The 25061-nt window shown below is 34.5% G+C and overlaps 1 protein-coding gene across 1 annotated transcript in view; it reads left to right on the forward strand.

Annotated features, from left to right (window-relative positions):
- Positions 1 to 9477, forward strand: part of LOC149791941 (protein CDV3 homolog) — a 35148-nt gene extending 25671 nt beyond the window's left edge. Inside the window, exon 5 of the mRNA XM_089970460.1 lies at positions 3004 to 9477. Coding sequence (XP_089826586.1) covers positions 3004 to 3115 — 112 coding nt within the window. The 3' untranslated portion in view covers positions 3116 to 9477. The remainder of the gene's footprint in view (positions 1 to 3003) is intronic.
- Positions 9478 to 25061: the final 15584 nt, after the last annotated feature.

Raw genomic sequence — 25061 nt, forward strand, 5'->3', positions numbered from 1 at the left:
AGACCCATGTCAGTCCATGGCCATTATAGAGGCAGGTCAGCCCAGTGCCATTACAGACCCATGTCAGTCCATGGCCATTATAGAGGCAGATCAGCCCATTGCCGTTCCAGACCCATGTCAGTCCATGGTCATTATAGAGGCAGGTCAGCCCATTGCCATTACAGACCCATGTCAGTCCATGGCCATTATAGAAGCAGGTCAGCCCAGTGCCATTACAGACCCATGTCAGTCCATGGCCATTATAGAAGCAGGTCAGCCCAGTACCATTACAGACCCATGTCAGTCCATGGCCATTATAGAAGCAGGTCAGCCCAGTGCCATTACAGACCCATGTCAGCCCAGTCCATTACAGACCCATGTCAGTCCATGGCCATTATAGAGGCAGGTCAGTCCATGGCCATTACAGACCCATGTCAGCCCAGTCCATTACAGACCCATGTCAGTCCATGGCCATTATATAGGCAGGTCAGCCCATTGCCATTACAGACCCATGTCAGTCCATGGCCATTATATAGGCAGGTCAGCCCATTGCCATTACAGACCCATGTCAGCCCAGTCCATTACAGACCCATGTCAGTCCATGGCCATTATATAGGCAGGTCAGCTCATTGCCATTACAGACCCATGTCAGTCCATGGCCATTATAGAGGCAGGTCAGCCCATTGCCATTACAGACCCATGTCAGTCCATGGCCATTATAGAGGCAGGTCAGCCCATTGCCATTACAGACCAATATCAGTCCATGGCCATTATAGAGGCAGGTCAGCCCAGTGCCATTACAGACCCATGTCAGTCCATGGCCATTATAGAGGCAGGTCAGCCCATTGCCATTACATACCCATATCAGTTCATTGCTATGGAATTGAGTTGAACTATTCCAGCACACCCTATCATGGCGTGCCAGCAACACAGCACTAACTATAATGATGGTCTGCTCAAGGATGCACTGTACCATCAACTGTTCACACATGGAACAGTAGACAGCCCATTGTTACTTGCCAACCAGGTACTGGCTGCTGTGACATTACAGACCCAAATGCTTTATACCATCCCCATAGCATTGATAATACACTGAAGTGATTGTCTGGATGTAATTTTTTCTCAGTAGGGCCAGACTTCTAGTCTAGTTTGCTATCCACAAATCTTCCCAAGCTTTATCACATGTTACATTTTTGGAGATCCAATCATCAATAGGTATTTCTTTAGAGTAAAGAATCACTCCTAAATTTAACATCGGGGAATGATAAGATGCATGCCCCTTTTTTCCATATGTAAGACCAGCTTTGATGAAGAACTAATGATTTGAAATGTTGTTGCATTAGAATTTATTTTTGACTTGGTTTCCATGGCTATTATCTGGCAATTTGAACACAGCCTAGCCTTGTCCACCACAAGCCTCCAGAGGGAACAACTACTACTACAGGGGCCCCGAGTGGCCGAGTGGTCTAAAGCGCTCACTGTTACGGATCACTGCCATCTCACCTCTGTCTGCGTCGGTTCGAGTCTCGGATTCGGCTAATGTGGTTATGTGAGAAAGCTTTCCAGAGCTTCTCGTGGGTCGGTGGTTCTTTCTGGGGGTTTTCCGGGTTCTTCCTCCACCATTAATACTGGCCGCCATGTTTAGCCTATCTTGTGCTGAAAAAATGGCGTTAAGCCCTACAACAACAACAACAACTACTACTACAATATAACTAGAGATAGGTCCCTACACTTGGCTTCCATCGCTTTTTGTCTTAAGCAATGTGATCTTAGCCTAAATACATTTTCATCAAAAGCCCTGAAATTTACGATCAAGCAGCTGAGGAAGTTCAAGTCTGCCACAGTATCATGTCTTGATAACTAAATATTTCTGCATATATGTAGTGTTTTATATTGCGATCTATATATTGTGTAGTATTGACGGTCAGAGTGGATGGAGTTACTGTCATGGTATTTTTCACTAATTCATGTCCAGATTCACTACTTTTTACCCCTATTTTCACTAATTGTGAGCCTGGAAGGTTGGCAGCTATGCATTAGGCTGGAGATTGGGCCTTCTATGGGTTAAGAAGATGCAATTCTCTTCACCTCTTATTTATTCTCCTAAGGTATTATGATTGTGTAATAAATAAAATGTTTTTTTTTATAATACTTACCTGATAATAATACAGACACACCCTCCCATCCTTCCCATAATGACATCCTACTGCTAGAACATGCATTTCTACTCCAGTAGTAACTGAAGCATAGGTGGGACTCAATGTCAATCCCTATATCGTATGGGAGATCACTCTTGTCTGACTCCCATCTCTGGGGGCAGATAATGTTTAGTTTTTTTAAATTGCTTTATACTAGTTTGGGATGACTGGATTTGTGAGGTAATGGTCATATTCCTAAAGTATTATGATCAGATAAGCCATATTTAAGAAACATTTTCAAAAATTGGCAAAAATAGTATTCTAGCATCTTCTCTAACCATACTTTCATCTATCTGCCTTTCCTGTCTGGGCTATAACTCTTCTGCCATTATACCTTGCAATATATGTGTATCTTGGGGTTGAAATGTTTAGTCTGCCAAAGTCAGAACTGGGTCATTGAGCTCTACCTCTAAGCAGCATTGTTCAGATGTTGTTTCAAATGTATATTGTTTGCCAGGCTCCAGTTCCAATACTAATTTATCTGTTGCCACCAAATTTATGTCAAGTTATCTTAGCATGACAGTGTCATGCATTTTAGTTCTTGATAAATTTGAACACTTTCTAGCTATATAAACTAGGTTGTATCTTTCATGCCACAAATATTTATAATTCCAATGCTTGTCAGAGTATTCGTTTCAGAAACTTTAGTTATATGCAAGAACATGTAAGAGCAGTCATGGATGACACAGGCCTTCACGACTTGTATAAAAATGATTTAGGGTCTGGAAACAGTATTACAAAAAGTTTGAGTATGTACATGCAATCTTTAGTAGATGTATTCTTTACTGCATTCAGTAATAAATTTTGCTTTTTTTGTCTCATGCAGTGACACAAGAAGTTTTGAGCGCGTCCAACATGGTGGCCGACAGTTAGAAGATCCCAGTAAAAGTGGTATCCAGCTCTCCTTAGGAAACAAGTATGCTGCTTTACAAGAATGACACCCCTAGCAAGAGATTTAAAATAAATTTTCTCCTTTGTTGTCCACAGTGCAAATATTGTTAAGGTTTAGTGCAACATCGTGGTACTTCATTGTACAACACTCTGCTTATTTCTTTCAAAGTAAATGAAATGTGGATTTTTTTCATCTATTTCTTCTTTTATTTTTGTTGTGCGTTATGCTCAATCATGAGCATTACAATTTTTTCTTTTTTAAATTTGAGGACTTATATTCTTCTACCTTATTTCATTATCAGCATTGACACAGATAATACTGTTTTGGGGAAATTTCAAGTATTTCTTTGCTTATCATTTAGTTCTCAGTGTACATTTTCTGCATTGTAGAAATTTCCCTAATGATAAATGAGATGCAAAAGCAACAAAAATGAAATCAAACAAAACATAAAAATTTCCCCAGATATAGAAATCATTGTATAATCCCTTCAGCATCATATAATTTACGCAGGTACATTTAATAAACCCACTTTGAACTGGAATTGGTAAAACATTTTGGTAAATGGTATTTTGTTCACTCCGAAAATGTCATTGCTGACTTTGCATTAGCAGCATTTTTAATGTTTAAGTCTTATGTGCGAGAGGGGTACCTAGTGGCTTTGAGTTTTAGAGGACCTTGCAGGTTGTGTTTTAAGTCTTCATTGAGGAGTGGGAGATAAAAAGAAATGGTTTTATCCTTTCCTGACTTCAATTAGAAAATAAGAGTTTTGGATTTAAAATATGGAATTGTACAGAAAAGCTTATCAAACAGCTTTGTTATATAGGGGAGTGTTGTTTATTGAATGATTCTCTAGTCTTTCATACAGCTGCATTATTTCTATATTATCACAGACTTAGTGAATATGAGAACATATACATACAATAGATAATTTTGTCCTCGGACAGTGTGTTACCTCCACACAATGCAGATGATACAATCAGCACTTCTGTATTTATATGATTATATTATACATCTGCAGGCATTGTAGACATGTATATGACATGATGTAGTACACTGGAAAATAATCTCAGTCGGAGCTGTTGGCTTGAAATCAGACTGAATAGCAATAACACTGAGCTATCTGTTTTTTCATGGCAGATCTTAGTCTGTAGTAATTACAGTTAGCTGGGTATTTGGATCAAAATACAGTATTCATGTAATCATAAACATTTCTTATCATAGTTGGAAGTTTGAATTATTTTGTAGTAAAACATTTACTAGATACATCGCCTGCAAATGTGTAACCAAAAAAAACTATATTTCAAGATAGTCTTTTAAAAAATCCCCAAAACAAAGAGATACTAGCATAAAGACTTACGAGTGAGGCGTTGGTTTTAAGTCGCAGCTACGTAGATTCTGAAACTGCAGTTTGTTTTGTTTTTATCACCCAAATGGATAGAAATATTTTTCACAATTTGGATTTGATCTTTTGATAGATTTCATATTGAGATATTCTTTGAGTTAAATTAATGCATAATTGTTTGAAAAAGATCTTCCAAAATTAAATGTTGTCATTTTCTTTAAAGATTCACAGACCTTTCAGGTCAAACCATAATTGAGGCATGTAGGTTCCTAATGCACTACATCAGAATATGAACCCTTCTAAAGTATGCATAGAGAAGTAGGCTGTGCAAGAACATTTGTTCTCCCTTTTGTTTATCATACATTGACAATTTTAGTTTTGGGCTTGACCAACTCAGTTGTGTGAGAAAGCTTGCCGTATGTCATGGTGATTTGATCATATCAAATGAAAAGGCTTTACTCTTTGAAAACGTGTTAAATAGTAAATTAATTTTCTTAAGTAGAATGTCAAAAATGTCAACACAAAATCAACAGATACTATTTGTAGCTCCAATTGTGGTAGAACAGAAGAGCCTATTAGATGGTGTGTCATCCATTGTCCTTTTATTGTCAGAAGTTTCTCTTTATTCTTCCTAAATAAGGGCTCCGGGTGGCTGAGTGGTCTAAGTTGCTTACCTTACAGATCACTGATGTATCACTTTTGTCTGCATGAGTTTGAGTCTTGACTCTGCCACTATGGGTATGTGAGAAAGCTTGCCTGTTACTGCTGGTGGGTTGGTGGTTCTTTCTATTTGCTGAAAAAGGACATTAAACCCACAAAACAAATGATCCTAGAAGGATTGCCATCAAATTTTAAATGCACATTCATCCCAAGGTTTACTTGATCCTCAGTGAAAATGGTGCCCCTTGGACACCTAATATAGCCACCAAAGTATCCATCTTAAAAATCTTTATATAACAATTACTTCTGTCATGGGAAACCATTGTGGCTAGTGTTGGAGTCAAAACCGAAAGGGTGCAGTTCAGACCTTAACTGTTGTAGCAGGCAGGGTCAGTTTATTTGGTGTGTCCTTTGGTAAGTGCTTGCTCAGGTTGCCCAGGTAGTAAATAATTTAATTTGGGTTGCTGTGCCATAAAACAAAACCAAATCACACCACGTCCTTTTGAACTGATAATCAGAACTGCAATGGATTTTCAGTAAAGGGCTTCTTGATGTCTAGTTGAGACAACACAAAAGATGGTGCTGATCAGGAAAAATTTTGAACTATTTGGTCTGAAATGAAAATGCTCTTTAGACAGCCATCTGGCCACAATGTTAGCAATCTCTAAAATCAGGTTACCACTACTACTACTACTATCATGTTGCTGGTTGTTAGTTGCTTCTAAATGAAAATGGTGCTAATCTTGCATCCACAATATCTGCCATACTGACCATTTTTTTAAACAAAATTGTAAATCTTGTTATCACTTCTTTTGAAGCCAACATTTTAATAGACCTGTGGTTTTCACCAAAACAAGTTTCACTCTGTGTATTCGGCTCTATTTGATGCTGTTGTGTCCTTTCAAAATGTGTATTCGGCTCTATTTGATGCTGATGTGTCCTTTCAAAATGTGTAAATTGTATTACATCTCAGAATTTATGGCCATACTGACAGGCTGTATTTTGGGTTGGTTTTTTTGTGTCAGTTTTGTAAGTCATCTTTATTGCAGTACAAAGTTCTTCCTGTTTTAAAACGATGCTTATCCAGGCCACAAAGTGGCTGCTTTTATATCCATTCTGAAAATATTTGTTTGGCTGCTTTTCCAGAACTGATGATATGTGGTTTCATTTTAGCAATATCTAACAGATTCTGATTGAAATTGGTGCTCATCTGGCCTCAAGCATGGCACGATGTTGGCCATCTTTACAGTCTTATCACTTCTCTGACATGAATTGTTGCACATACTTTGGGTTTTCACTGCAGAATTTCTTGCAATTTATGATTGGTTTTTAATGAAAATTGTGCAGGAACTTCTGTATTTTCAGTTTTGTGACTGAACTTGAAAAGCAATCCCTGATAAAGTGAAAGGTCGTCTGCTTCCCTATCTTTGCTACATTGAGCTTTTGAACACTGTTATATATACAAATGAATTTTTAGATTTTTTTTATTAGTTTGAATGCAACTGAAATTCAAAAATTCTTACATTGATTTTGAAATCAAAGGTTTTGACTAAGGTTTTTAGATGTACTGGTTTGCGAAGAAACACGTGTATGATTTAAAAAAATTTGAACAAAATTTGGGGATATAGTGGAAGAATATCTTGAGTGATTCAAGTTCAGTATCTTGTCTTGTTTCCCCAAAATAATAATTATACGTTTAACTAAAAACGAAATTTGGAGTCATGTTGTGAATGAATGCACATTGCAACAACTTTTCCATCTGGAATGAATAGATTTTGGTATTTTTGTCGATTCTATGAAATTTCATGATTATGGACTGGATTTATATGTGACAATTCCACATGAAATACATCGGATTGAAGAAGCGAGGGAGAAGCGTGTTGACATCTGCAAATGTGTTTCTGTTTCTGTCTATGAATGTTTGAAATCATAAGGGGAAAAAAAAATAAAGTCTTTCAATTGCAATTATCAAAAAGACGCTATGAAATTTAATGCTTATTTCATTTTGAGCGCAGTAAGGAGGATGTAATTGCACTTCTATTTGAAATTACAGTACAATTTTGAAATTTGTAATCAAGATTGAGAACTTATGACATGGCTCATGTAATTTGGATTTGCAGAACTAAGAAAGTACATTTTGAGGAAATTCAGGATGTAAAACTAAGTATATATTTTTGCCATTCTTATTACCAGCTAAAGAAGACAGTTTATGCCTTGTCACTTGCATGTTATTTGTAATGACCTTTCTGGCATCTACTGTATAGCTAGCTTAAATCCAAAACATTGTATGAAAAAAGTTAACGTGGAATGTGCCAAAGCAGCTGGTATGTGGCAGATCACAAAACATCTGCTTTACTTCATTCCGAAACAAATTTAATCAACCAAAATGTTAAGCGCCTACTATGCAAGTGTACATGATTTGTTTACGAATCAAAAGTGCTAGCATCTGCATCCATTGTTTGTTTACAATAGAAAGTAGTTCCTTTTTGAGTGCAATCTGAAGTTGCATGCGTGTTCAGTATCGTAAAATATTGAACGATTCTGACAATGCAAAGTTAACGGAGAAAAAAGAAAAGAGCATGTAATAATACCTGTTCCTTCTTTGATCCTGTTTAATATAGTATTACCTGATCCCCCCAAAGCCAACTGTATTCTAAGTTCTTAGATTTTTTCTTATCTATTCTGATATGTAACAGATAATCGAGCAATGCATATATATTGTTTAACAATATAAATATATGTACTTTGATTGAATGCATGAATCAAGTTCTTGTTGCTCTAACGCCTAGTCTAACGATCAGCAAACTACTTTGTAATGCTGAACATTTTCTCAATTACTATCTTTATTTACATCATTAAATCTTTGTGATACAATGAAATCATATGGTGAATGGTTTACAGATTTCCTTGTACTTAAACTGCACAAAATCAAACATTTTTTTTGTTTGTTTGATTCTATTGTTGTCATCAAAAGGTATGATTTTGGTTGAAGATTTTCATTTGGATGTATTTCCTAAATTTTTATAGGTTTTCTTAATACAAGGTATAAATAATCATGAAGCTGAGAGAATTCATTGTCATGCTCACCTTTTCTGTTTACCCTGGATTCAAGTAGTCATTGGAAATTTTCCTTGTAATTTATTTAAAGATTTTTCATTTTGCTTAAATTTCCCCTTGATGCATTTTCTTGATACTTAGGTTGAATTAGTATCAACCTAATATGATTCATTCTGCTACATGTTCACTTGATCCTTGACCTTGGGGTCAAGTTCTTTGAGGTAAGTATTTGTTCAAGTGATTTGTATCTTTTGTTTTGCTTGCTTTTATTTCCAAGTACTGATGTATTTCCTTCATATTTTGGATGAATCATTGTTATGTTAAAACTATCCATTATGTGACATACATGCCTGACCTTTTGTCCTTGTGATGAAGGTCACACATTTCACATCAAGGCTTTAATCGTGGGCTCACCATGCAGACCCTGTCCTTGTTTAAATTAAATTTTGAAGTCCATCAATGTCACACATAATTCGTCTTTAAAAATTGATGCATAGATTTAATATGCTTCATTCCTAAAGTGGTAATTGCATTTAAATATAAAAATTCTTAATATGTATTCACACTCAAAAGCCGTATAAACTAACGACTAGATTGGTTAATTGGTTTCAATAGAGAATATTGACTAAAATTTAAAGTCTTCGTTACTTTATCAAGAATGAATATATAATGACCAGACATTCAAAACTAGATTAATTTTGTCTTGCTTTGTTTCTCCATTACTGTCTCTCTATTTGTCTCTATCCTAACCTCTCTCTCTATCTCTCTCTCTCTCTCTCTCTCTCTCTCTCTCTCTCTCTATATATATATATATAGAGAGTGGTATCAGATGACATGTTTCTGATTTGCTGGTATTGAGTATGAGTGCAGACTTTCTACACAGATGTTTTGTCATTGTTGATGTCTGGTGAAAATTAATACATTTTGATCCTAGAAAGAGATACAAATTTTAATTATGTTACAGCCACTAAATGTAAATTTTTTTTTATGAGTTTGAGATGTGATTTTGTTTTGAATGGAATGTAAATAGTTCTTTGAAACATACTGTACACAGCTGAACATGAAGACTGTGTGTCTTGTCACCTTGTGAAAAACAATAATAGTAGGCATTGGCAGAAGTCATCACAAGCAGCAATTATTCTCCATCTTGTGGAGATATTCTGTGTAGAATATTTCTACTGCTAAAGGATGGCATCATTCATGCATTAAATGTATATGCCTTTTTATTCAAACATTAAACTTGTATGTTAGTTGAGAGCGGCATTTTTAAAGATCAGGTTATTACAGATTAGTTTTGGTCAGATGGGAAAAGTGTGCTTATCATTGGAAAATAATAAATTTGATCTTCATTGGTGTGTTATGGGCTTCCATTTTTTATAAGTTCCATTTTTTATAACTGGTATAAATGGCATTGGAAATGTAATTTACATCTATATTGCATAGATAAGACTGATCTTTCTACAGTTTATTTTTTTGTCTTTCTAACATAATACTCAGTTCAGTCCATTAGACCTTATTTGAACAAATTGTGCTGTGGCTCAGTGCAGTCCATTAGACCTTATATCAACAGATTGTACTCTGGCTTAGTTCAGTCCATTAGACCAACTTTTAACAAATTGTACTCTGGCTCAGTTCAGTCCATTAGACCTTATTTCAACAAATTGTACTATGGCTTAGTTCAGTCCATCAGGCCTTATATCAACAGATTGTACTGTGGCTTAGTTCAGTCTATTAGACCTTATATCAACAGATTGTACTGTAGCTTAGTTCAGTCCATCAGGCCTTATTTCAACAGATCATGCTGTGGCTTACTTAATTCAGTCCATCATGCCTTATATCAACAGATTGTACTGTGGCTTAGTTCAGTCTGTTAAACCTTATATCAACATATCATGCTGTGGCTTAGTTCAGTCTATTAGACCTTATATCAACAGATTGTACTATGGCTTAGTTCAGTCCATCAGGCCTTATATCAACAGATTGTACTGTGGCTTAGTTCAGTCTATTAGACCTTATATCAACAAATTGTACTGTGGCTTAGTTCAGTCTATTAGACCTTATATCAACAGATTGTACTGTGGCTTAGTTCAGTCTATTAGACCTTATATCAACAGATTGTACTATGGCTTAGTTCAGTCCATCAGACCTTATATCAACAGATCATACTGTGGCTTAGTTCAGTCTGTTAGACCTTATATCAACAAATTGTACTGTGGCTTAATTCAGTCTATTAGACCTTATATCAACAGATTGTAATGTGGCTTAGTTCAGTCTATGAGACCTTATATCAACAAATTGTACTGTGCCTTAGTTCCGTCTATTAGACCTTATATCAACAAATTGTACTGTGGCTTAATTCAGTCTATTAGACCTTATATCAACAGATTGTACTATGGCTTAGTTCAGTCCATCAGACCTTATATCAACAGATCATACTGTGGCTTAGTTCAGTCTATTAGACCTTATATCAACAAATTGTACTGTGGCTTAATTCAGTCTATTAGACCTTATATCAGCAGATTGTACTATGGCTTAGTTCAGTCCATCAGACCTTATATCAACAGATCATAATGTGGCTTAGTTCAGTCTATTAGACCTTATATCAACAAATTGTACTGTGACTTAATTCATTCTATTAGACCTTATATCAACAGATTGTACTATGGCTTAGTTTAGTCCATCAGACCTTATATCAACAGATCATACTGTGGCTTAGTTCAGTCTATTAGACCTTATATCAACAAATTGTACTGTGGCTTAATTCAGTCTATTAGACCTTATATCAACAGATTGTAATGTGGCTTAGTTCAGTCTATGAGACCTTATATCAACAAATTGTACTGTGCCTTAGTTCTGTCTATTAGACCTTATATCAACAAATTGTACTGTGGCTTAGTTCAGTCTATTAGACCTTATATCAACAAATTGTACTGTGGCTTAATTCAGTCTATTAGACCTTATATCAACAGATTGTACTATGGCTTAGTTCAGTCCATCAGACCTTATATCAACAGATCATACTGTGGCTTAGTTCAGTCTATTAGACCTTATATCAACAAATTGTACTGTGGCTTAATTCAGTCTATTAGACCTTATATCAGCAGATTGTACTATGGCTTAGTTCAGTCCATCAGACCTTATATCAACAGATCATACTGTGGCTTAGTTCAGTCTATTAGACCTTATATCAACAAATTGTACTGTGGCTTAGTTCAGTCTATTGGACCTTATATCAACAAATTGTACTGTGGCTTAGTTCAGTCTGTTAGACCTTATATCAACAAATTGTACTGTGGCTTAGTTCAGTCCATCAGACCTTATATCAACAGATTGTACTATGGCTTAGTTCAGTCCATCAGACCTTATATCAACAGATCATACTGTGGCTTAGTTCAGTCTATTAGACCTTATATCAACAAATTGTACTGTGGCTTAATTCAGTCTATTAGACCTTATATCAACAGATTGTAATGTGGCTTAGTTCAGTCTATGAGACCTTATATCAACAAATTGTACTGTGCCTTAGTTCCATCTATTAGACCTTATATCAACAAATTGTACTGTGGCTTAGTTCAGTCTATTAGACCTTATATCAACAAATTGTACCGTGTATTAGTTAGTCCATCAGGCCTTATATCAACAGATTGTACTGTGGCTTAGTTCAGTCTATTAGACCTTATATCAACAGATTGTACTGTGGCTTAGTTCAGTCCATCAGGCCTTATTTCAACAGATCATACTGTGGCTTACTTAGTTCAGTCCATCAGGCCTTATATGAACAGATTGTACTGTGGCTTAGTTCAGTCCATCATGCCTTAATATCAACAAATTGTACTGTGGCTTAGTTCAGTCCATCAGGCCTTATATGAACAGATTGTACTGTGGCTTAGTTCAGTCCATCAGGCCTTAATATCAACAAATTGTACTGTGGCTTAGTTCAGTCCATCAGGCCTTAATATCAACAAATTGTACTGTGGCTTAGTTCAGTCTATCATGCCTTAATATCAACAAATTGTACTGTGGCTTAGTTCAGTCCATCAGGCCTTAATATCAACAAATTGTACTGTGGCTTAGTTCAGTCTATCATGCCTTAATATCAACAAATTGTACTGTGGCTTAGTTCAGTCTATCATGCCTTAATATCAACAAATTGTACTGTGGCTTAGTTCAGTCCATCAGGCCTTAATATCAACAAATTGTACTGTGGCTTAGTTCAGTCCATCAGGCCTTATTTCAACAGATTACACTATTGCTCAGTATTGAACCAGTATATATTTATTGACTAGTGTCTGCCAATATAATGATTAAAGATTGTAAATTTAATGACTAGAGGTTAAATTTAATAATGAGACTGTAAATTTAATGACTAGTGACTATATTTAGTAACTATTGACAGTGTAAATGACTAAATTTAATGACTAGATAAGTATATTTAGTAACTAATGACTATCTTTAAGAACCAGAGGCAGTATATTTAATAACTAATGACAGTATAAATTTAATGATTAGAGACCATGTTAACTTAATGACTAGAGGTTAAATTTAGTGATAAAACTGTAAATTTAATTACTAGAGACACTATATTTAGTAACTAATGACAGTGTAAATTTAATTACTAGAGACAGTATATTTAGTAACTAATTACAGTGTAAATTTAATGACTAGAGACGCTATATTTAATAACTAATGATAGTGTAAATCTAATGAGTACTGTCCATGTTAATTTAGTGACTAATGACCATGTTAATTGAATGGCTAGAGACAGTGTCGAGTTAATTACTAGAGAAAGTATGTATTTAATGAATAGATACCATAAGTTTAATGACTAGAGATGGACAGTGTAAATTTAATTAGAGATTGTGTAAATTTAATGAATTGAGACTAAATTTAATAATATTCTGAACAGATTTCACACTAAACTGTGTTTCAGTATTGTTTGAAATACTTGTGTCTGGCCAGCCATAACTTTAATGATGAGATTGAATTATATCAACAAGTAGATTATTAATCTTTTCAGTCAAAAACATTAAACTTATTTCATCTCTTTATTAAGCAAATGGACAAGACAAAGTTATGGTGTTTATAAACTGTACACCATACGTGGCTGTTTTGCATCACAAGTCCCTATAATAATTTTGTTGATGCAGTATGGCTTAAATAATGCTTAAAATTCACATTTGGTAGACTAAATTTACAGAACAAATAAAATATTTTGTAAACTTTACAAGGCTGACCATTGATTCAGCAAAAAAGAGCTGTAATTTGTTGTAAACTTGGATTTATAGGAAACAGGCTTTGATTGAAGCTGAATAAGATAGCTCCTATGGCCTAAGTGGTTGGAGTGCTTGCTTTGGATGAAGGAGGTCATGGGTTTGAACCCAGTTGAGTCATACGAGAAACTTATAAAAATGGTACTAGCCGTTGCCTCACTTGGCGCTCAGCATTAAGAGGTTGCTGTTAGGACTAATCGGCCTGGTGTCAGGATAATGTTAATGGGTGGGATATCATGCTACACGCTACACTAAAATGCCTCACTGCAGACATAGTAGTTTTGACGAGGAAGAGAGAGGGTAATTTTCAGATTACTAAGACAACAGAAATGTGTGTAGGGGAAAGGTTTAACAAAACACTAGGGACTGGATTGTGGAAATATTACACCCTGAATGAAAGCAGAAAATGGGTTTATGTATAACCAAAACTAATTGAATTGAACAAGAAAGAAAATGTGTCAGAAGTATTGATTAATCTCTTGAGATACCCAGCAATAAAATAATTTATAAACTCCTAAATTAAAAACTGGCATAATAAACATAATTTTAAAATGCAAAATGATATATATATGCCTATACTGAAAAATACAATATTGTGCAAGTAATGTTAGGTGATTGGCTGCTTACAATACATAGTAGAAGACCTAATCTAAGAGGATAATTGGGGACTGCTTACAAACTAGAAGATCTAATGAGAGGATAATTGGGGACTTTGCTTACAAACTAGAAGACCTAATGAGAGGATAATTGGGGACTGTTTGCGTACAAACTAGACAACTGAATGAGAGAGGATAATTGGGGACTTTACCTAACAAACTAGAAGACCGAATGAGTGAAGATAATTTGGGATTCTTTACAAATTAGAAGATCTATGAGAGGATAGTTGGGGACTGTTTGCTTACAAACTTGAAGACTAATGAAAGATAATTGGGGACTGTTTACAACCTGGAAGACGTAATGAAAGGATAATTTGGGACTGTTTTGCTTACAAACTAGAATACCTATTGAGAGAAGATAATTGGGGACTTTGCTTACAGACTAGAAGACCTAATGAGAGAGGACATTTGGGGACTGCTTGCAAATCAGAAGACCTAATGATGGAAGATAATTTAGGATTGTTTACAAATTAGAAGATCTGTGATAGCATAGTTGGGGACTGTTTGCTTACAAACTAGAAGATCTAAAGAAAGATAATTGGGGACTGTTTACAAACTAGAAGACCTAATGAGAGGATAATTTGGGACTGTTTTGCTTACAAACTATTGAGAGAAGATAATTGGGGACTTTGCTTACGAGGTAGAAGACCTAACGAGAGAGGATAATTGGGGACTGCTTGCAAAACAGGAGATCTAATGAGAGGAGATAATTTGGGATTGTTTACAAATTAGAAGATCTAGGAGGTGATAGTTGGAGACTGTTTGCTTACAAACTAGAAGACCTAATGAGAAGATAATTGGGGACTGTTTGCTCACAAACTAGAAGACCGAATGAGAGAGGATAATTGGGGACTTGGTGAGCAAGAGTTAATTCTGTATGATAAAATAGATGTCATTAAAGATTTTTGAATTGCATAGGAATTAAAGGTAAAATATACGTACATGCGAAACAAATGACTTGTTTAACAGTTGGGAACATGTAGGGCAAAATAGATTTCTCTAAAATGAATCATGTTTGAGAGGCGCTTTAACACAAACAAGAAAATGGGTACATGAGAAACGTGATAGGGTGACCTCAGTCGAAACAAATTACAGTTAAACAAGAAAATGAGTCACATGAAAAGCATTATAAAGCATCTAAAAAGACAAAAGAAAAGATCCTAACGATTGAGGAAGAAAATGAGTCACACGAAAAACACGATAAGGCGAATACAATACAAAAACAGTCGATAAATAACAAAATGGGTAACGCGAGAAATGTGATAGGCGGCTACAATCCAAAAACATTGTTAAGCAAGAAAATGTCACATGAAAAAAGTGATAAGGCTAGAAGAATCTAGAATACTATTACAACTAGAATACTATTAGAATATTATTACAACTAGAATGCTATTACAATACTATTACAACTAGAATACTATTACAATACTATTACAACTAGAATACTATTAGAATATTATTACAACTAGAATACTATTACAACTAGAATACTATTAGAATACTATTACAACTAGAATACTATTACAACTAGAATACTATTACAACTTGAATACTATTAGAATACTATTACAACTAGAATACTATTACAACTAGAATACTAGAATACTATTACAACTAGAATACTATTACAACTTGAATACTATTAGAATACTATTACAACTAGAATACTAGAATACTATTACAACTAGAATATTATTAGAATACTATTACAACTAGAATACTATTACAATCCAAAAATATAGGTAAACAAGAAAATGTGTCACGTGATACGGCGATGTGGCTAAAAAATCACTGCTCAATAAGAAAATTAGTCACATGAGAGACTTGATAAGGCGCCTAGAACCGAACATGACGGGTAAATAAGAAAAGTTGTGTCAACATGAAAAACAATACTACTACAATCACAAAATATCAGTTAAATAAGAAAATGGGCCAACATGTAAAACGTAGCAAGGTGACTACAATCCCCTAACATTACAGTTTAGTAAAAAAAAAAATGTATTTCACGATAAACGTTGTAGGGTGACTGCAATTAAAAATATCAGAGTTAAACAATATGATGCGTTACATGGGAAAAGGGATAAGGCTACTACAATCCAACAAACGTCACAGTTAAACAAGAATATAGGTCGTACGAGAAACATGAGACGACTATAATGTATGCAATCTCCTAACATGATAACAAATGATAGTACAGAAGAAAAGAGACACCGCCATCTATAAAATTGAAAAATAAAAACAATGTAAAGCTGGTCAACGAGATTTTAAACGAGAAAAAGCAATGAAGATTACACAGTGGAGATGATATTTAAACTTTCAAACTTCGTTCAGCCAATGTATAGCAGCAACTCGCTTAAATATTCAATAAATTATTCAATTATCCTAAGATATATTCTTTTCATGCGCAGTTTAAATGCATCCATAACATCTTCAATCACAATGAAGTGCTACAAATTTAACCAAACTCGGATAATATTAAAATAATTTTTGCCCATTCTGAATAAGTGAAAAACAGTACAGCTTTCATGGCATTCGTTGACACAGATTTTGATTCAGTCATCACAAAACTTTAATTTGAGTATATCTGTCTGGAATAACGCTATTAAAATATACGGTACAATGGAATTCGGAAAGGAGACTGTTCAAGAACGACGGTCCTGTAAAATGTAACAGAGAATTTGAAACAGGAAAAGGAAGACGAATTAATAAATACAGGGATGTATACATTGTTTACAAGTAAAAGGGCTATGTTGGTATTCTAATAGTAGAACTGAACAGGTTAGAGAGGAAATTCAACAGAATTACATCAGTGCAAAACCAGTTAATAAAGGTTCATGGTTCATATAAGTTTCATGGTTAGCAAAGTTTAAAATTATCTAGACTAAAGATCAAAACAAAAACTGCTAATGAGTTTAACGTTACAGTGTGACTCAAAATTACAAAAACTATTAGGCAAGATAAAATGTACTATACTTAAACTTAATTTTACGTAAACATATACATTTTTATAACTGAACCATACAATTTGTCAATTATAATTTTATGAAAAGAATTAATGTGCACCGTCTTGCATGCGATTATGTCAGAACCAGCTAAACTGAATATTGTGGATGCTGACATCTGACTGGGGATTTCGTTAATAATATTTTTTGATAGACAAAATATGTACCAGGTAGTCTTCCAGAGTAGCAAAATCGGTATACCAATTTTGTCTTTATTTCTAAATGCTAGAACTGCTGATGACTATGCACTGAATTTCGAATAACATTAGCATATGTTCAATAATCCACCATTGCACATTTGGAGATACCTCAAGTGAAATAGCGGGGCCCCGAGTGGCCGAGTGGTCTAAAGCGCTCTCCGTTACGGAGCACTGCCATCTCACCTCTGTCTGCGCCGATTCGAGTCTCGGATTCAGCCAATGTGGGTATATGAGAAAGCTTGCCAGTAGCTTCTCGTGGGTCGTGGTTCTTTCCAGGGTTTTCCCGAGTTCTTCCTCCACCATTAATACTGGCCACCATGTATAGCCTATCGTGTGCTGAAAAATGGCGTTAAACTCCACAACAACAAGAAGAAGTGAAATAGCAAACATCTGAACATGTGCTAGAAAAAAAATAAATCCTTACGTCATAGATTTGCACAGCCTACTTCTGCTGTTGAGTAACTGCTTATAACGCAAATATAATGATGGAGCTAGTAATGCTTAATACTGGAGAACATCGTCAACTGATGAAATGAAGTACATGGTGGACAATTAATAGCATACGGGTTAGATATACTTTTCTCTACAAGACGATAACGGTTTGACAGCATGGTATTTCAAGGTCCAGCTATAAGAACATGTGTGCTTTGGATTGTAGGTGCACGGGTACAGAGTTACACTGTCCATTTCGAAAGTATCAGACACTGTCAAAAGATTAAAGTAGCTATTCATTTTAGTTCAGCGAGGAACGACATAGATGTATAAAATATGATACAATAGCGAAAATACATAAAATATTCAGTTTAAATTTGGATTAAATTGGCATAGCATTACCGAGGTAATAGTGCGAGAAGAAACTCACTCTAGATGAGAAAAAAAATATCAGACTTGGTTATAAAAGGAGGTAGAACTGTAGTAATGATGCTTCTATGCGACAAGACAAGTTCATTCAGGACGACGAAAAGGCACGTGTCTTCTAAACACTGACGATAGCCCTACTGACATGTTTGCCAATTCTTTCAGATTGTCGGATGTTCAAAGGACACATGAAGATAATGAATAGAAAATCACGTATTTTTATAATAGTGCTCACGGTATCTACTATGGTTAACATTGTCAAATTGTTTCATTTTTCGAAAAAAGACATTGTCGTCCAAGGCGAGGTTTGCATGGAGCAGATTTAGAACGGTCACGAAATAAAGACAAACTATGATCTTACCTAAAGTAAGCGTGCAGTGGATATACAAAATACACGGACGAATCCTCAAAGATTTTGCATTCAAAGTGTGTGCCTCGCCGAAGGCGACATAAAGTACAACATTAAAACAAATGCCTAATAAATAAATTAGTATAGCTTTTATCAATATATAAATATCATATATGAAGTAGGTTGAGCACGGGTTGCTTTGTTGTTGATGCATTTGCGCCTTTATCCAAACACGCCTGGTATAATAACCATCATTAAATAAGTCATTATTTGTATCTGACGAAATCTTAAATGGAAAATATATTACACAATACTGCTTACGATTATGTCAGTTGCAAGGTGTGATGTCATAATGTTTTAAATATAACGTTAGCCATCTTGAATCATTCATCTTCTTTATTGGAATCTTGTATCTGTTTATTTGAAACGATGAAAGTAATACAGGTTGTTATATTCACCGACTTTAACCACAGTTTACATGGATATTGAACAATGTTAAACATGAACGACATTATATGGTGATACATAACTAGTTAAAATTATTGGCTTGGTGCAAGTACTGTAGACAAAATAGACAAAAAGATGTAGTGAAGTAGATAGGGTTTATATAATTCGGAAGAACATTGGCAGCAGGTACAGATACAGATACAATCAAGACTCAAATTGATAAAATCATTCTCGTATTGCATGCTATAATTAATGCAATTAAACCCGAAATATCCCCAACCCACCATAGAAATATTCAAATCATTATTTGAACAAAGCATTTGTGATATTGCGTTTATTGATAGAATTAAAGCAATGAAAGAAGAAATCATTAAAAACACAACAAGAATTTGATATAAAAAATAAAAATATTGCAGGTTTAATATTACTTTATTAATTTTCAAATTGTTCAAATGGTATTAATTAATTGAATATCCAAACGGTGCACCTGTAAGTATTAAATAAGATGATGAATCACAAGAAGAAAATTAAGATGGTTTCTGGATTTTTTAAAAACTGAAACTTCACCATTGGTTAACAGACATATACGCTTATCGTGTTAAGTATACATTATGTAATCATCTCATCCTAATTAAATATTTAGTTCGTCATTATATCAGAGGCATAAAACCAACGTGATGCTTATTCATTTAAATCCTATCTCGACGATGACAATCGTTAATAACTGGAAGACAATATATTATAAGACCTAATAATACGGCATGTAAACAAAATACCGGTAGCTCATAAATAAAGCAAAATCAATTGCTAAGCATGTCTACATGAAAGGTCACTCTAGCAGTTATGATTGTAACGGCGTGGCATTAACTGGATGTATCATTCCGTTCAAATTGTTTGATCTTTGGTGGATCTTTCGAAAACAAAATTAGGCAGGATCTTACCTTAGCAGAATAGTGAGAGAAATGGAAGTCGTCAATGAAAACAGATCAAAATGAAAGGTTGAGAGAACCACCCTTTGCGATTGGGTACTGAAACAACGTTGACGATGCTTTTACTTTATATGCTTCTACTCACAAAGAAAATTATATGAACTTGAAAACCACAGACAACTTAAATTTAATTGTATCAGCTTTCTGATAAACAAATACACATGATCATCACCCCCACCTACTGACAAAGTACATAGCTCTGTAATATGGGGATTTATCTCTCCTTTGTACGTAGAGGAATTAGATGCTATTGTGTGTACCTAGCTCCGTAATACACGGATTTATGCACCAGTAGTACGTAAATTAATACGATGCCAGTGATTGTACACAGCTCTGTAATATAACGATTTATCTATCTTCAGTACGTACAGGAAGTAAGTGCTACTGGATGTATCTAGCCCTGTAACATAGGGCGTTATCCATCCTTAGTACGTACAGGAATCAGATGTTATTGGATATACACACGGTAGCTGTTTAATAAAATGGATTAATCTCTCCTTAGTACGTACTGGGTGTACCTAGGTCCGTAATACAGGGATTTATTTCTCCTGTGTATTTAGATGAATCAGATGCCATTTCATGTACATAGCTCTGTAATATAAGGAGTTATCTCTCCTTAGTATGTACAGGAATCAAATACTAATAGATATACTTAGTTATGTTACATAGGGATTTATCTATCCTTAGCACGTACATGTATCCCAAGCATTTGCTCTTGAGAGGTATTTCGGTTTGAAGAATAAATATCATAAAACAACTAGTGTAGTTAGTGCTAAATAAAGAAATGAGAGAACGCAATAAAGAAGTGACGTAACGTAAGCTACTCAGACTAGGCGGGACAATAGCGAGCGCAAAAAAGTAAGGGAACTCACATAGAAGTAAGGGAACGCCGTTCCACACGCATTCATACAGAACTTCATCCCTGATTAAAACGTAATGCAGCCACGTTTCATACGGATAATTACTGAGGACCGATCATTCTCTAAAACCGATTGTTCTCTAAAATATTCATGTTATCAAGTTATTTACTGCAGATAACTGAAGTTCAAATGAAACAGAAGTCACTGTTGCAACTTTATGTGCATTCCAAACTGGCATTTTATTTAGCATGGAGGCTGATGCAAAATTGCTTTAATAACGGATTAACGTTCTCACAGAAATAAATTAAAACAGTCGTATCAAAGGTATCCGTTTACTTTATATGGTAGTCTCAGAAGATTTCAATACTGAGATCTCTAGAGCATCGTTTGATCGTTACATGCAATTTCTGTGTCGGCACACATCACCTACACATGCTAAAATATCACCAATAGAACCACAATTGAAATCTAGCTGTAATTTAGTGACTACGGTGCTGTTTTTGTGTCATATCATCATCTGCTGATATTAGCGACAACAGATAATAATGGAGTAAGGACAAAAGCCACATAGGACAGAAGCCCTGACGTGGGTAGGACAAAAGACCGCCAGTTTTTCTAAAATTAATTACATGAACTTTACAGTAATAATATGAATGTGTTTTGATAAATTATGCATGGTGGATTATTCGGTGCCGTAATGATTTGCAGCCTAGTGTGAGATATACATATGGGTTCCAAATATAATGATTACTTTGAATGTGAAAGTAACTAAAGGTATCAGAGGAGTATTTATGTTCCAATGAGACATATGAAAGGAAAACTAATATTATGCAATGCACTGTTATTCTTTTATCTATATACACCTTCATGTTTTGAAACCATGTGGTTTTGTATTAATTACATGCACTTTAAAACTGTTATTTTGAAGGATTGTTTTTGGGTTTCATTACGTATTTCAATGTTAGCAATAAGGATTTGGCACTATTCCAAACACTCCTCTCCTCCATTTAGTTCATTCTCCTGCTTAGACGATACATCATACGTGTGTATCACGAGGGTTACATTACAATGAGGGATACATGCTTCATTTGACCATCAAACGCTTGTTTGAAACGGGGTAAGCAGTCTGCTTTTTCTTTAGCTAAATTCTTGTGATGGATATCCCACATCCCATCAGGTTATGCAATAACCAAACATACATAGTGTGTGTGTGTGTGTGTGTGTGTGTGTGTGTGTGTGTGTGTGTCGGGGTGGAAGTGGAATGGATCATTATCTATCCTTATTATTATCACCATTATCTTGAAACTTGGTAAAGGCACACATTCATGCATCACCGGTAGTCGTAATGCCTGAAGCACGCATACGTCTCCATTCATCAATTAGATGCACAATTTATGGAACTTCTTGTGCTATTGCTTTTAGTATCCGATATCAGTTTGTCATTGTCAGCATTTGTGCAATATTTCTCGGGTTTGAATTTTCCTTTGGATTTAATTTCTTTTTGGCAACGAGCTCTATTTGCTATTTGGAGAATATTCAAATATACATTAATCAGTAATCAATTAGCCGTGCAATAGCTGATGGCTTAGCATTCACAACAAGTAATCATCTATTACATTTATTTGACGCAATTGGAACTGTAAATTGTGCAACTAGGACGCAAAGTATGGAGCTTTTAAAGTCCAACTAGAACAAATCACAGACAAAACATCAGTGTATCAAAACGGCAAAGTCAACAGAGTACTTGATCGAAAGATGTTGAATAATTTTTGATGATTTTAGCCCAATATTTTTTGATCTTGCAATTATAATTCATAAATAAAAAGGTTTAGTCACTTTTAACAAAATCCTTTTAATGTGCCTTTGTTAGTTGGCTATAAGAGTAATCTCTTGAAATATTTTTTTTTCTCAGAATAATGATAAGTTCCCCATTCGATACGATTAGCATATCTATGTGACTATTTCTCTCTCCACACACACACACTTCTTAGTTCCTGTCTCCTTTTGCCAGTCTAACGGAATTCTGCATTTATTAACAGTTTCATGCACGGTAAAAAATATGTTAAATTCATTTTCAAATTCCTTTTGTCTTCCATTTTTATATGGAATTTTTTTATACAGTAAAAATTGTTTATATCGATTCCTATAGTTTTCTGGTGATCCTTTTATTCCTGGTTTCTCCAAAAATGCATTTTTTGGGGAAGATAATATCAGGGACACTTTGTTTCTTTTATCAGATTTTGGTATGTTTGTATTGTACGTTTGTAATCATTTATTATGATAATGTTTATTTAAAATAAAGAAATCAGTGTGAAGTTTACTTCTCGTAACACCAAACACCTTTAAACTGTTTTTTCTACGTATGTAAGCAATACATTTCACATAGTAGTCTCTAATTTTATTATTTTCGCTTCATGATATAAGTTCGATTTTATAAACTTCTCACATTTATCAAATCTTGATTATGTCCCTACATACAATGTGGTGGACGGGATTTTCCACCACCGTTTTACGAACATATAATTTTCACCCTTTTCTTATTTTTCATCTTCCAAATTGTGGCAGATTTAAAACATTTTGTTTTGTCGTAAACATATGATCTTCATAGTAATATATTTGCACTATACTCTATAACTTTACTTATTCCAGTTGAACTACAACAGGTTCTCCTGACATCAAATGTCTATTTTTAATATATATTAAGTAAAATTAAAAAGTGACTATTACTAAGCATCATTGTGGTTAGACAATACATCGACCAATTTTATTATTTCGTTTTGAGTACAGTATTTACAAATTGTAATGTTCTGAATCATAAGAAACCTTTATATTATATATGCATTTTGATTAGACTAAAGGGAATGTGCCTTTTTATTTTCTTCTCAAGTAATTCATTGAACTTCCTGTTACACAATATTTATTATTTATTAGACTGTTTGTCCTGGTTTTCTTTTGTTTGCTTGGTTTTTGCTCTTTAAAAATATATTTAGTTTAGTATCTTCTGTCTTCGTCTAACCTTTATTCACCAAAACATATTTTGGAGAATGCATCTGTCCCTGTCAAACTGTACGTATTTCCTCCATTTTCCTTTTAAAATGAGTTGATATCATCGATATCAGATGACAACTAGCCCTCCACATTCCTAACATATACCCTTGCATTCTTCCCTTTAATCGCTTGTGTAAACTTAGATTGTTTCATTAACCATTCTTTCAATGCAGGGTATTGTATCTTCTGTTTGTAAATTTTAATACGTTCCGAAAATTCACTGATATATGTAGAAGCAACTGTATTTTTAGTTCGTAATGCAAATATCTAAAATATTATTTATCATCAATTTGTTGGAAAAGTATTAGAATATTCTTCAAAAGACAATGAAAATTATTATATGTAACGTAGGCTCAGATTTGGGCTGAATATAGATATATTATATCTCAAACACTCCAGTCATGATAATATCAACAAAATATCCATTACACCGTACACATCACCATATTGCTTGTATATAATCCTGCATATATTTTATCGTGGTAGTAAAAGTAACTAGCGTTTTGATGTGTATGCCTTTTTTTTTACAAGCGTTTTAAACCAACTTAGATCCAAGCAAACTTGAATCACATTAAACTGCATTTTTATTCCAGTAGCAAAAAATGCAAATTAGTGTATTTATAGGAATGTAGTTCTTACTAGTGTTATAGATGGTTAGAATAGAGTCACTAATCCGCAGGTCTTCAAGCTGAAGAATACTGCAAATTAGAATATTTATAATAATGACGGTAAATTCAGGTTGCTGTAAGCTTCAGTGATTCCGGGTTCAAATAAATGATATTGACATTTTAAATAACATGAACATTGTTCGAAATCGTTTCCGATGGTCTCACATATGCCCAAAACGAAAAGATTTTCAAAACAGAAAAATACAGCATAAAAAAGAAATAGCTATAGTCCCCGAAATATTTATTTCGGTTTTCCACTCTCTCAATGTAAGCTTGTTCACCGTTATTGGAACCAGTGATTTTGCATTGTTGGTAAATTAATACATTCCTGCTGAAAAAGACAGCTTTCTTTACATGGCCTGAAAGTGACATAAATTAATTTTATTGAATATTCAACAAGGTGCAAGCACAAAGTAAACATTATCACTTAAATTATATATAATAACTGCATAAATATGAATAATTATGTTTGCATAATCTAATTAGTTACAAACTATCATTATTGAATATACAGACGTTTTGTCAAATCCAGGTAAAACCAAAAGAGTCTTTAATCTAATGGCTTAGGGGCGTATCATGACGTTTG

The sequence above is a fragment of the Sinohyriopsis cumingii genome, chromosome 9, assembly GCF_028554795.1.
Source record: "Sinohyriopsis cumingii isolate HCF-2022 chromosome 9, ASM2855479v2, whole genome shotgun sequence".
NCBI lineage: Eukaryota > Metazoa > Mollusca > Bivalvia > Unionida > Unionidae > Sinohyriopsis > Sinohyriopsis cumingii.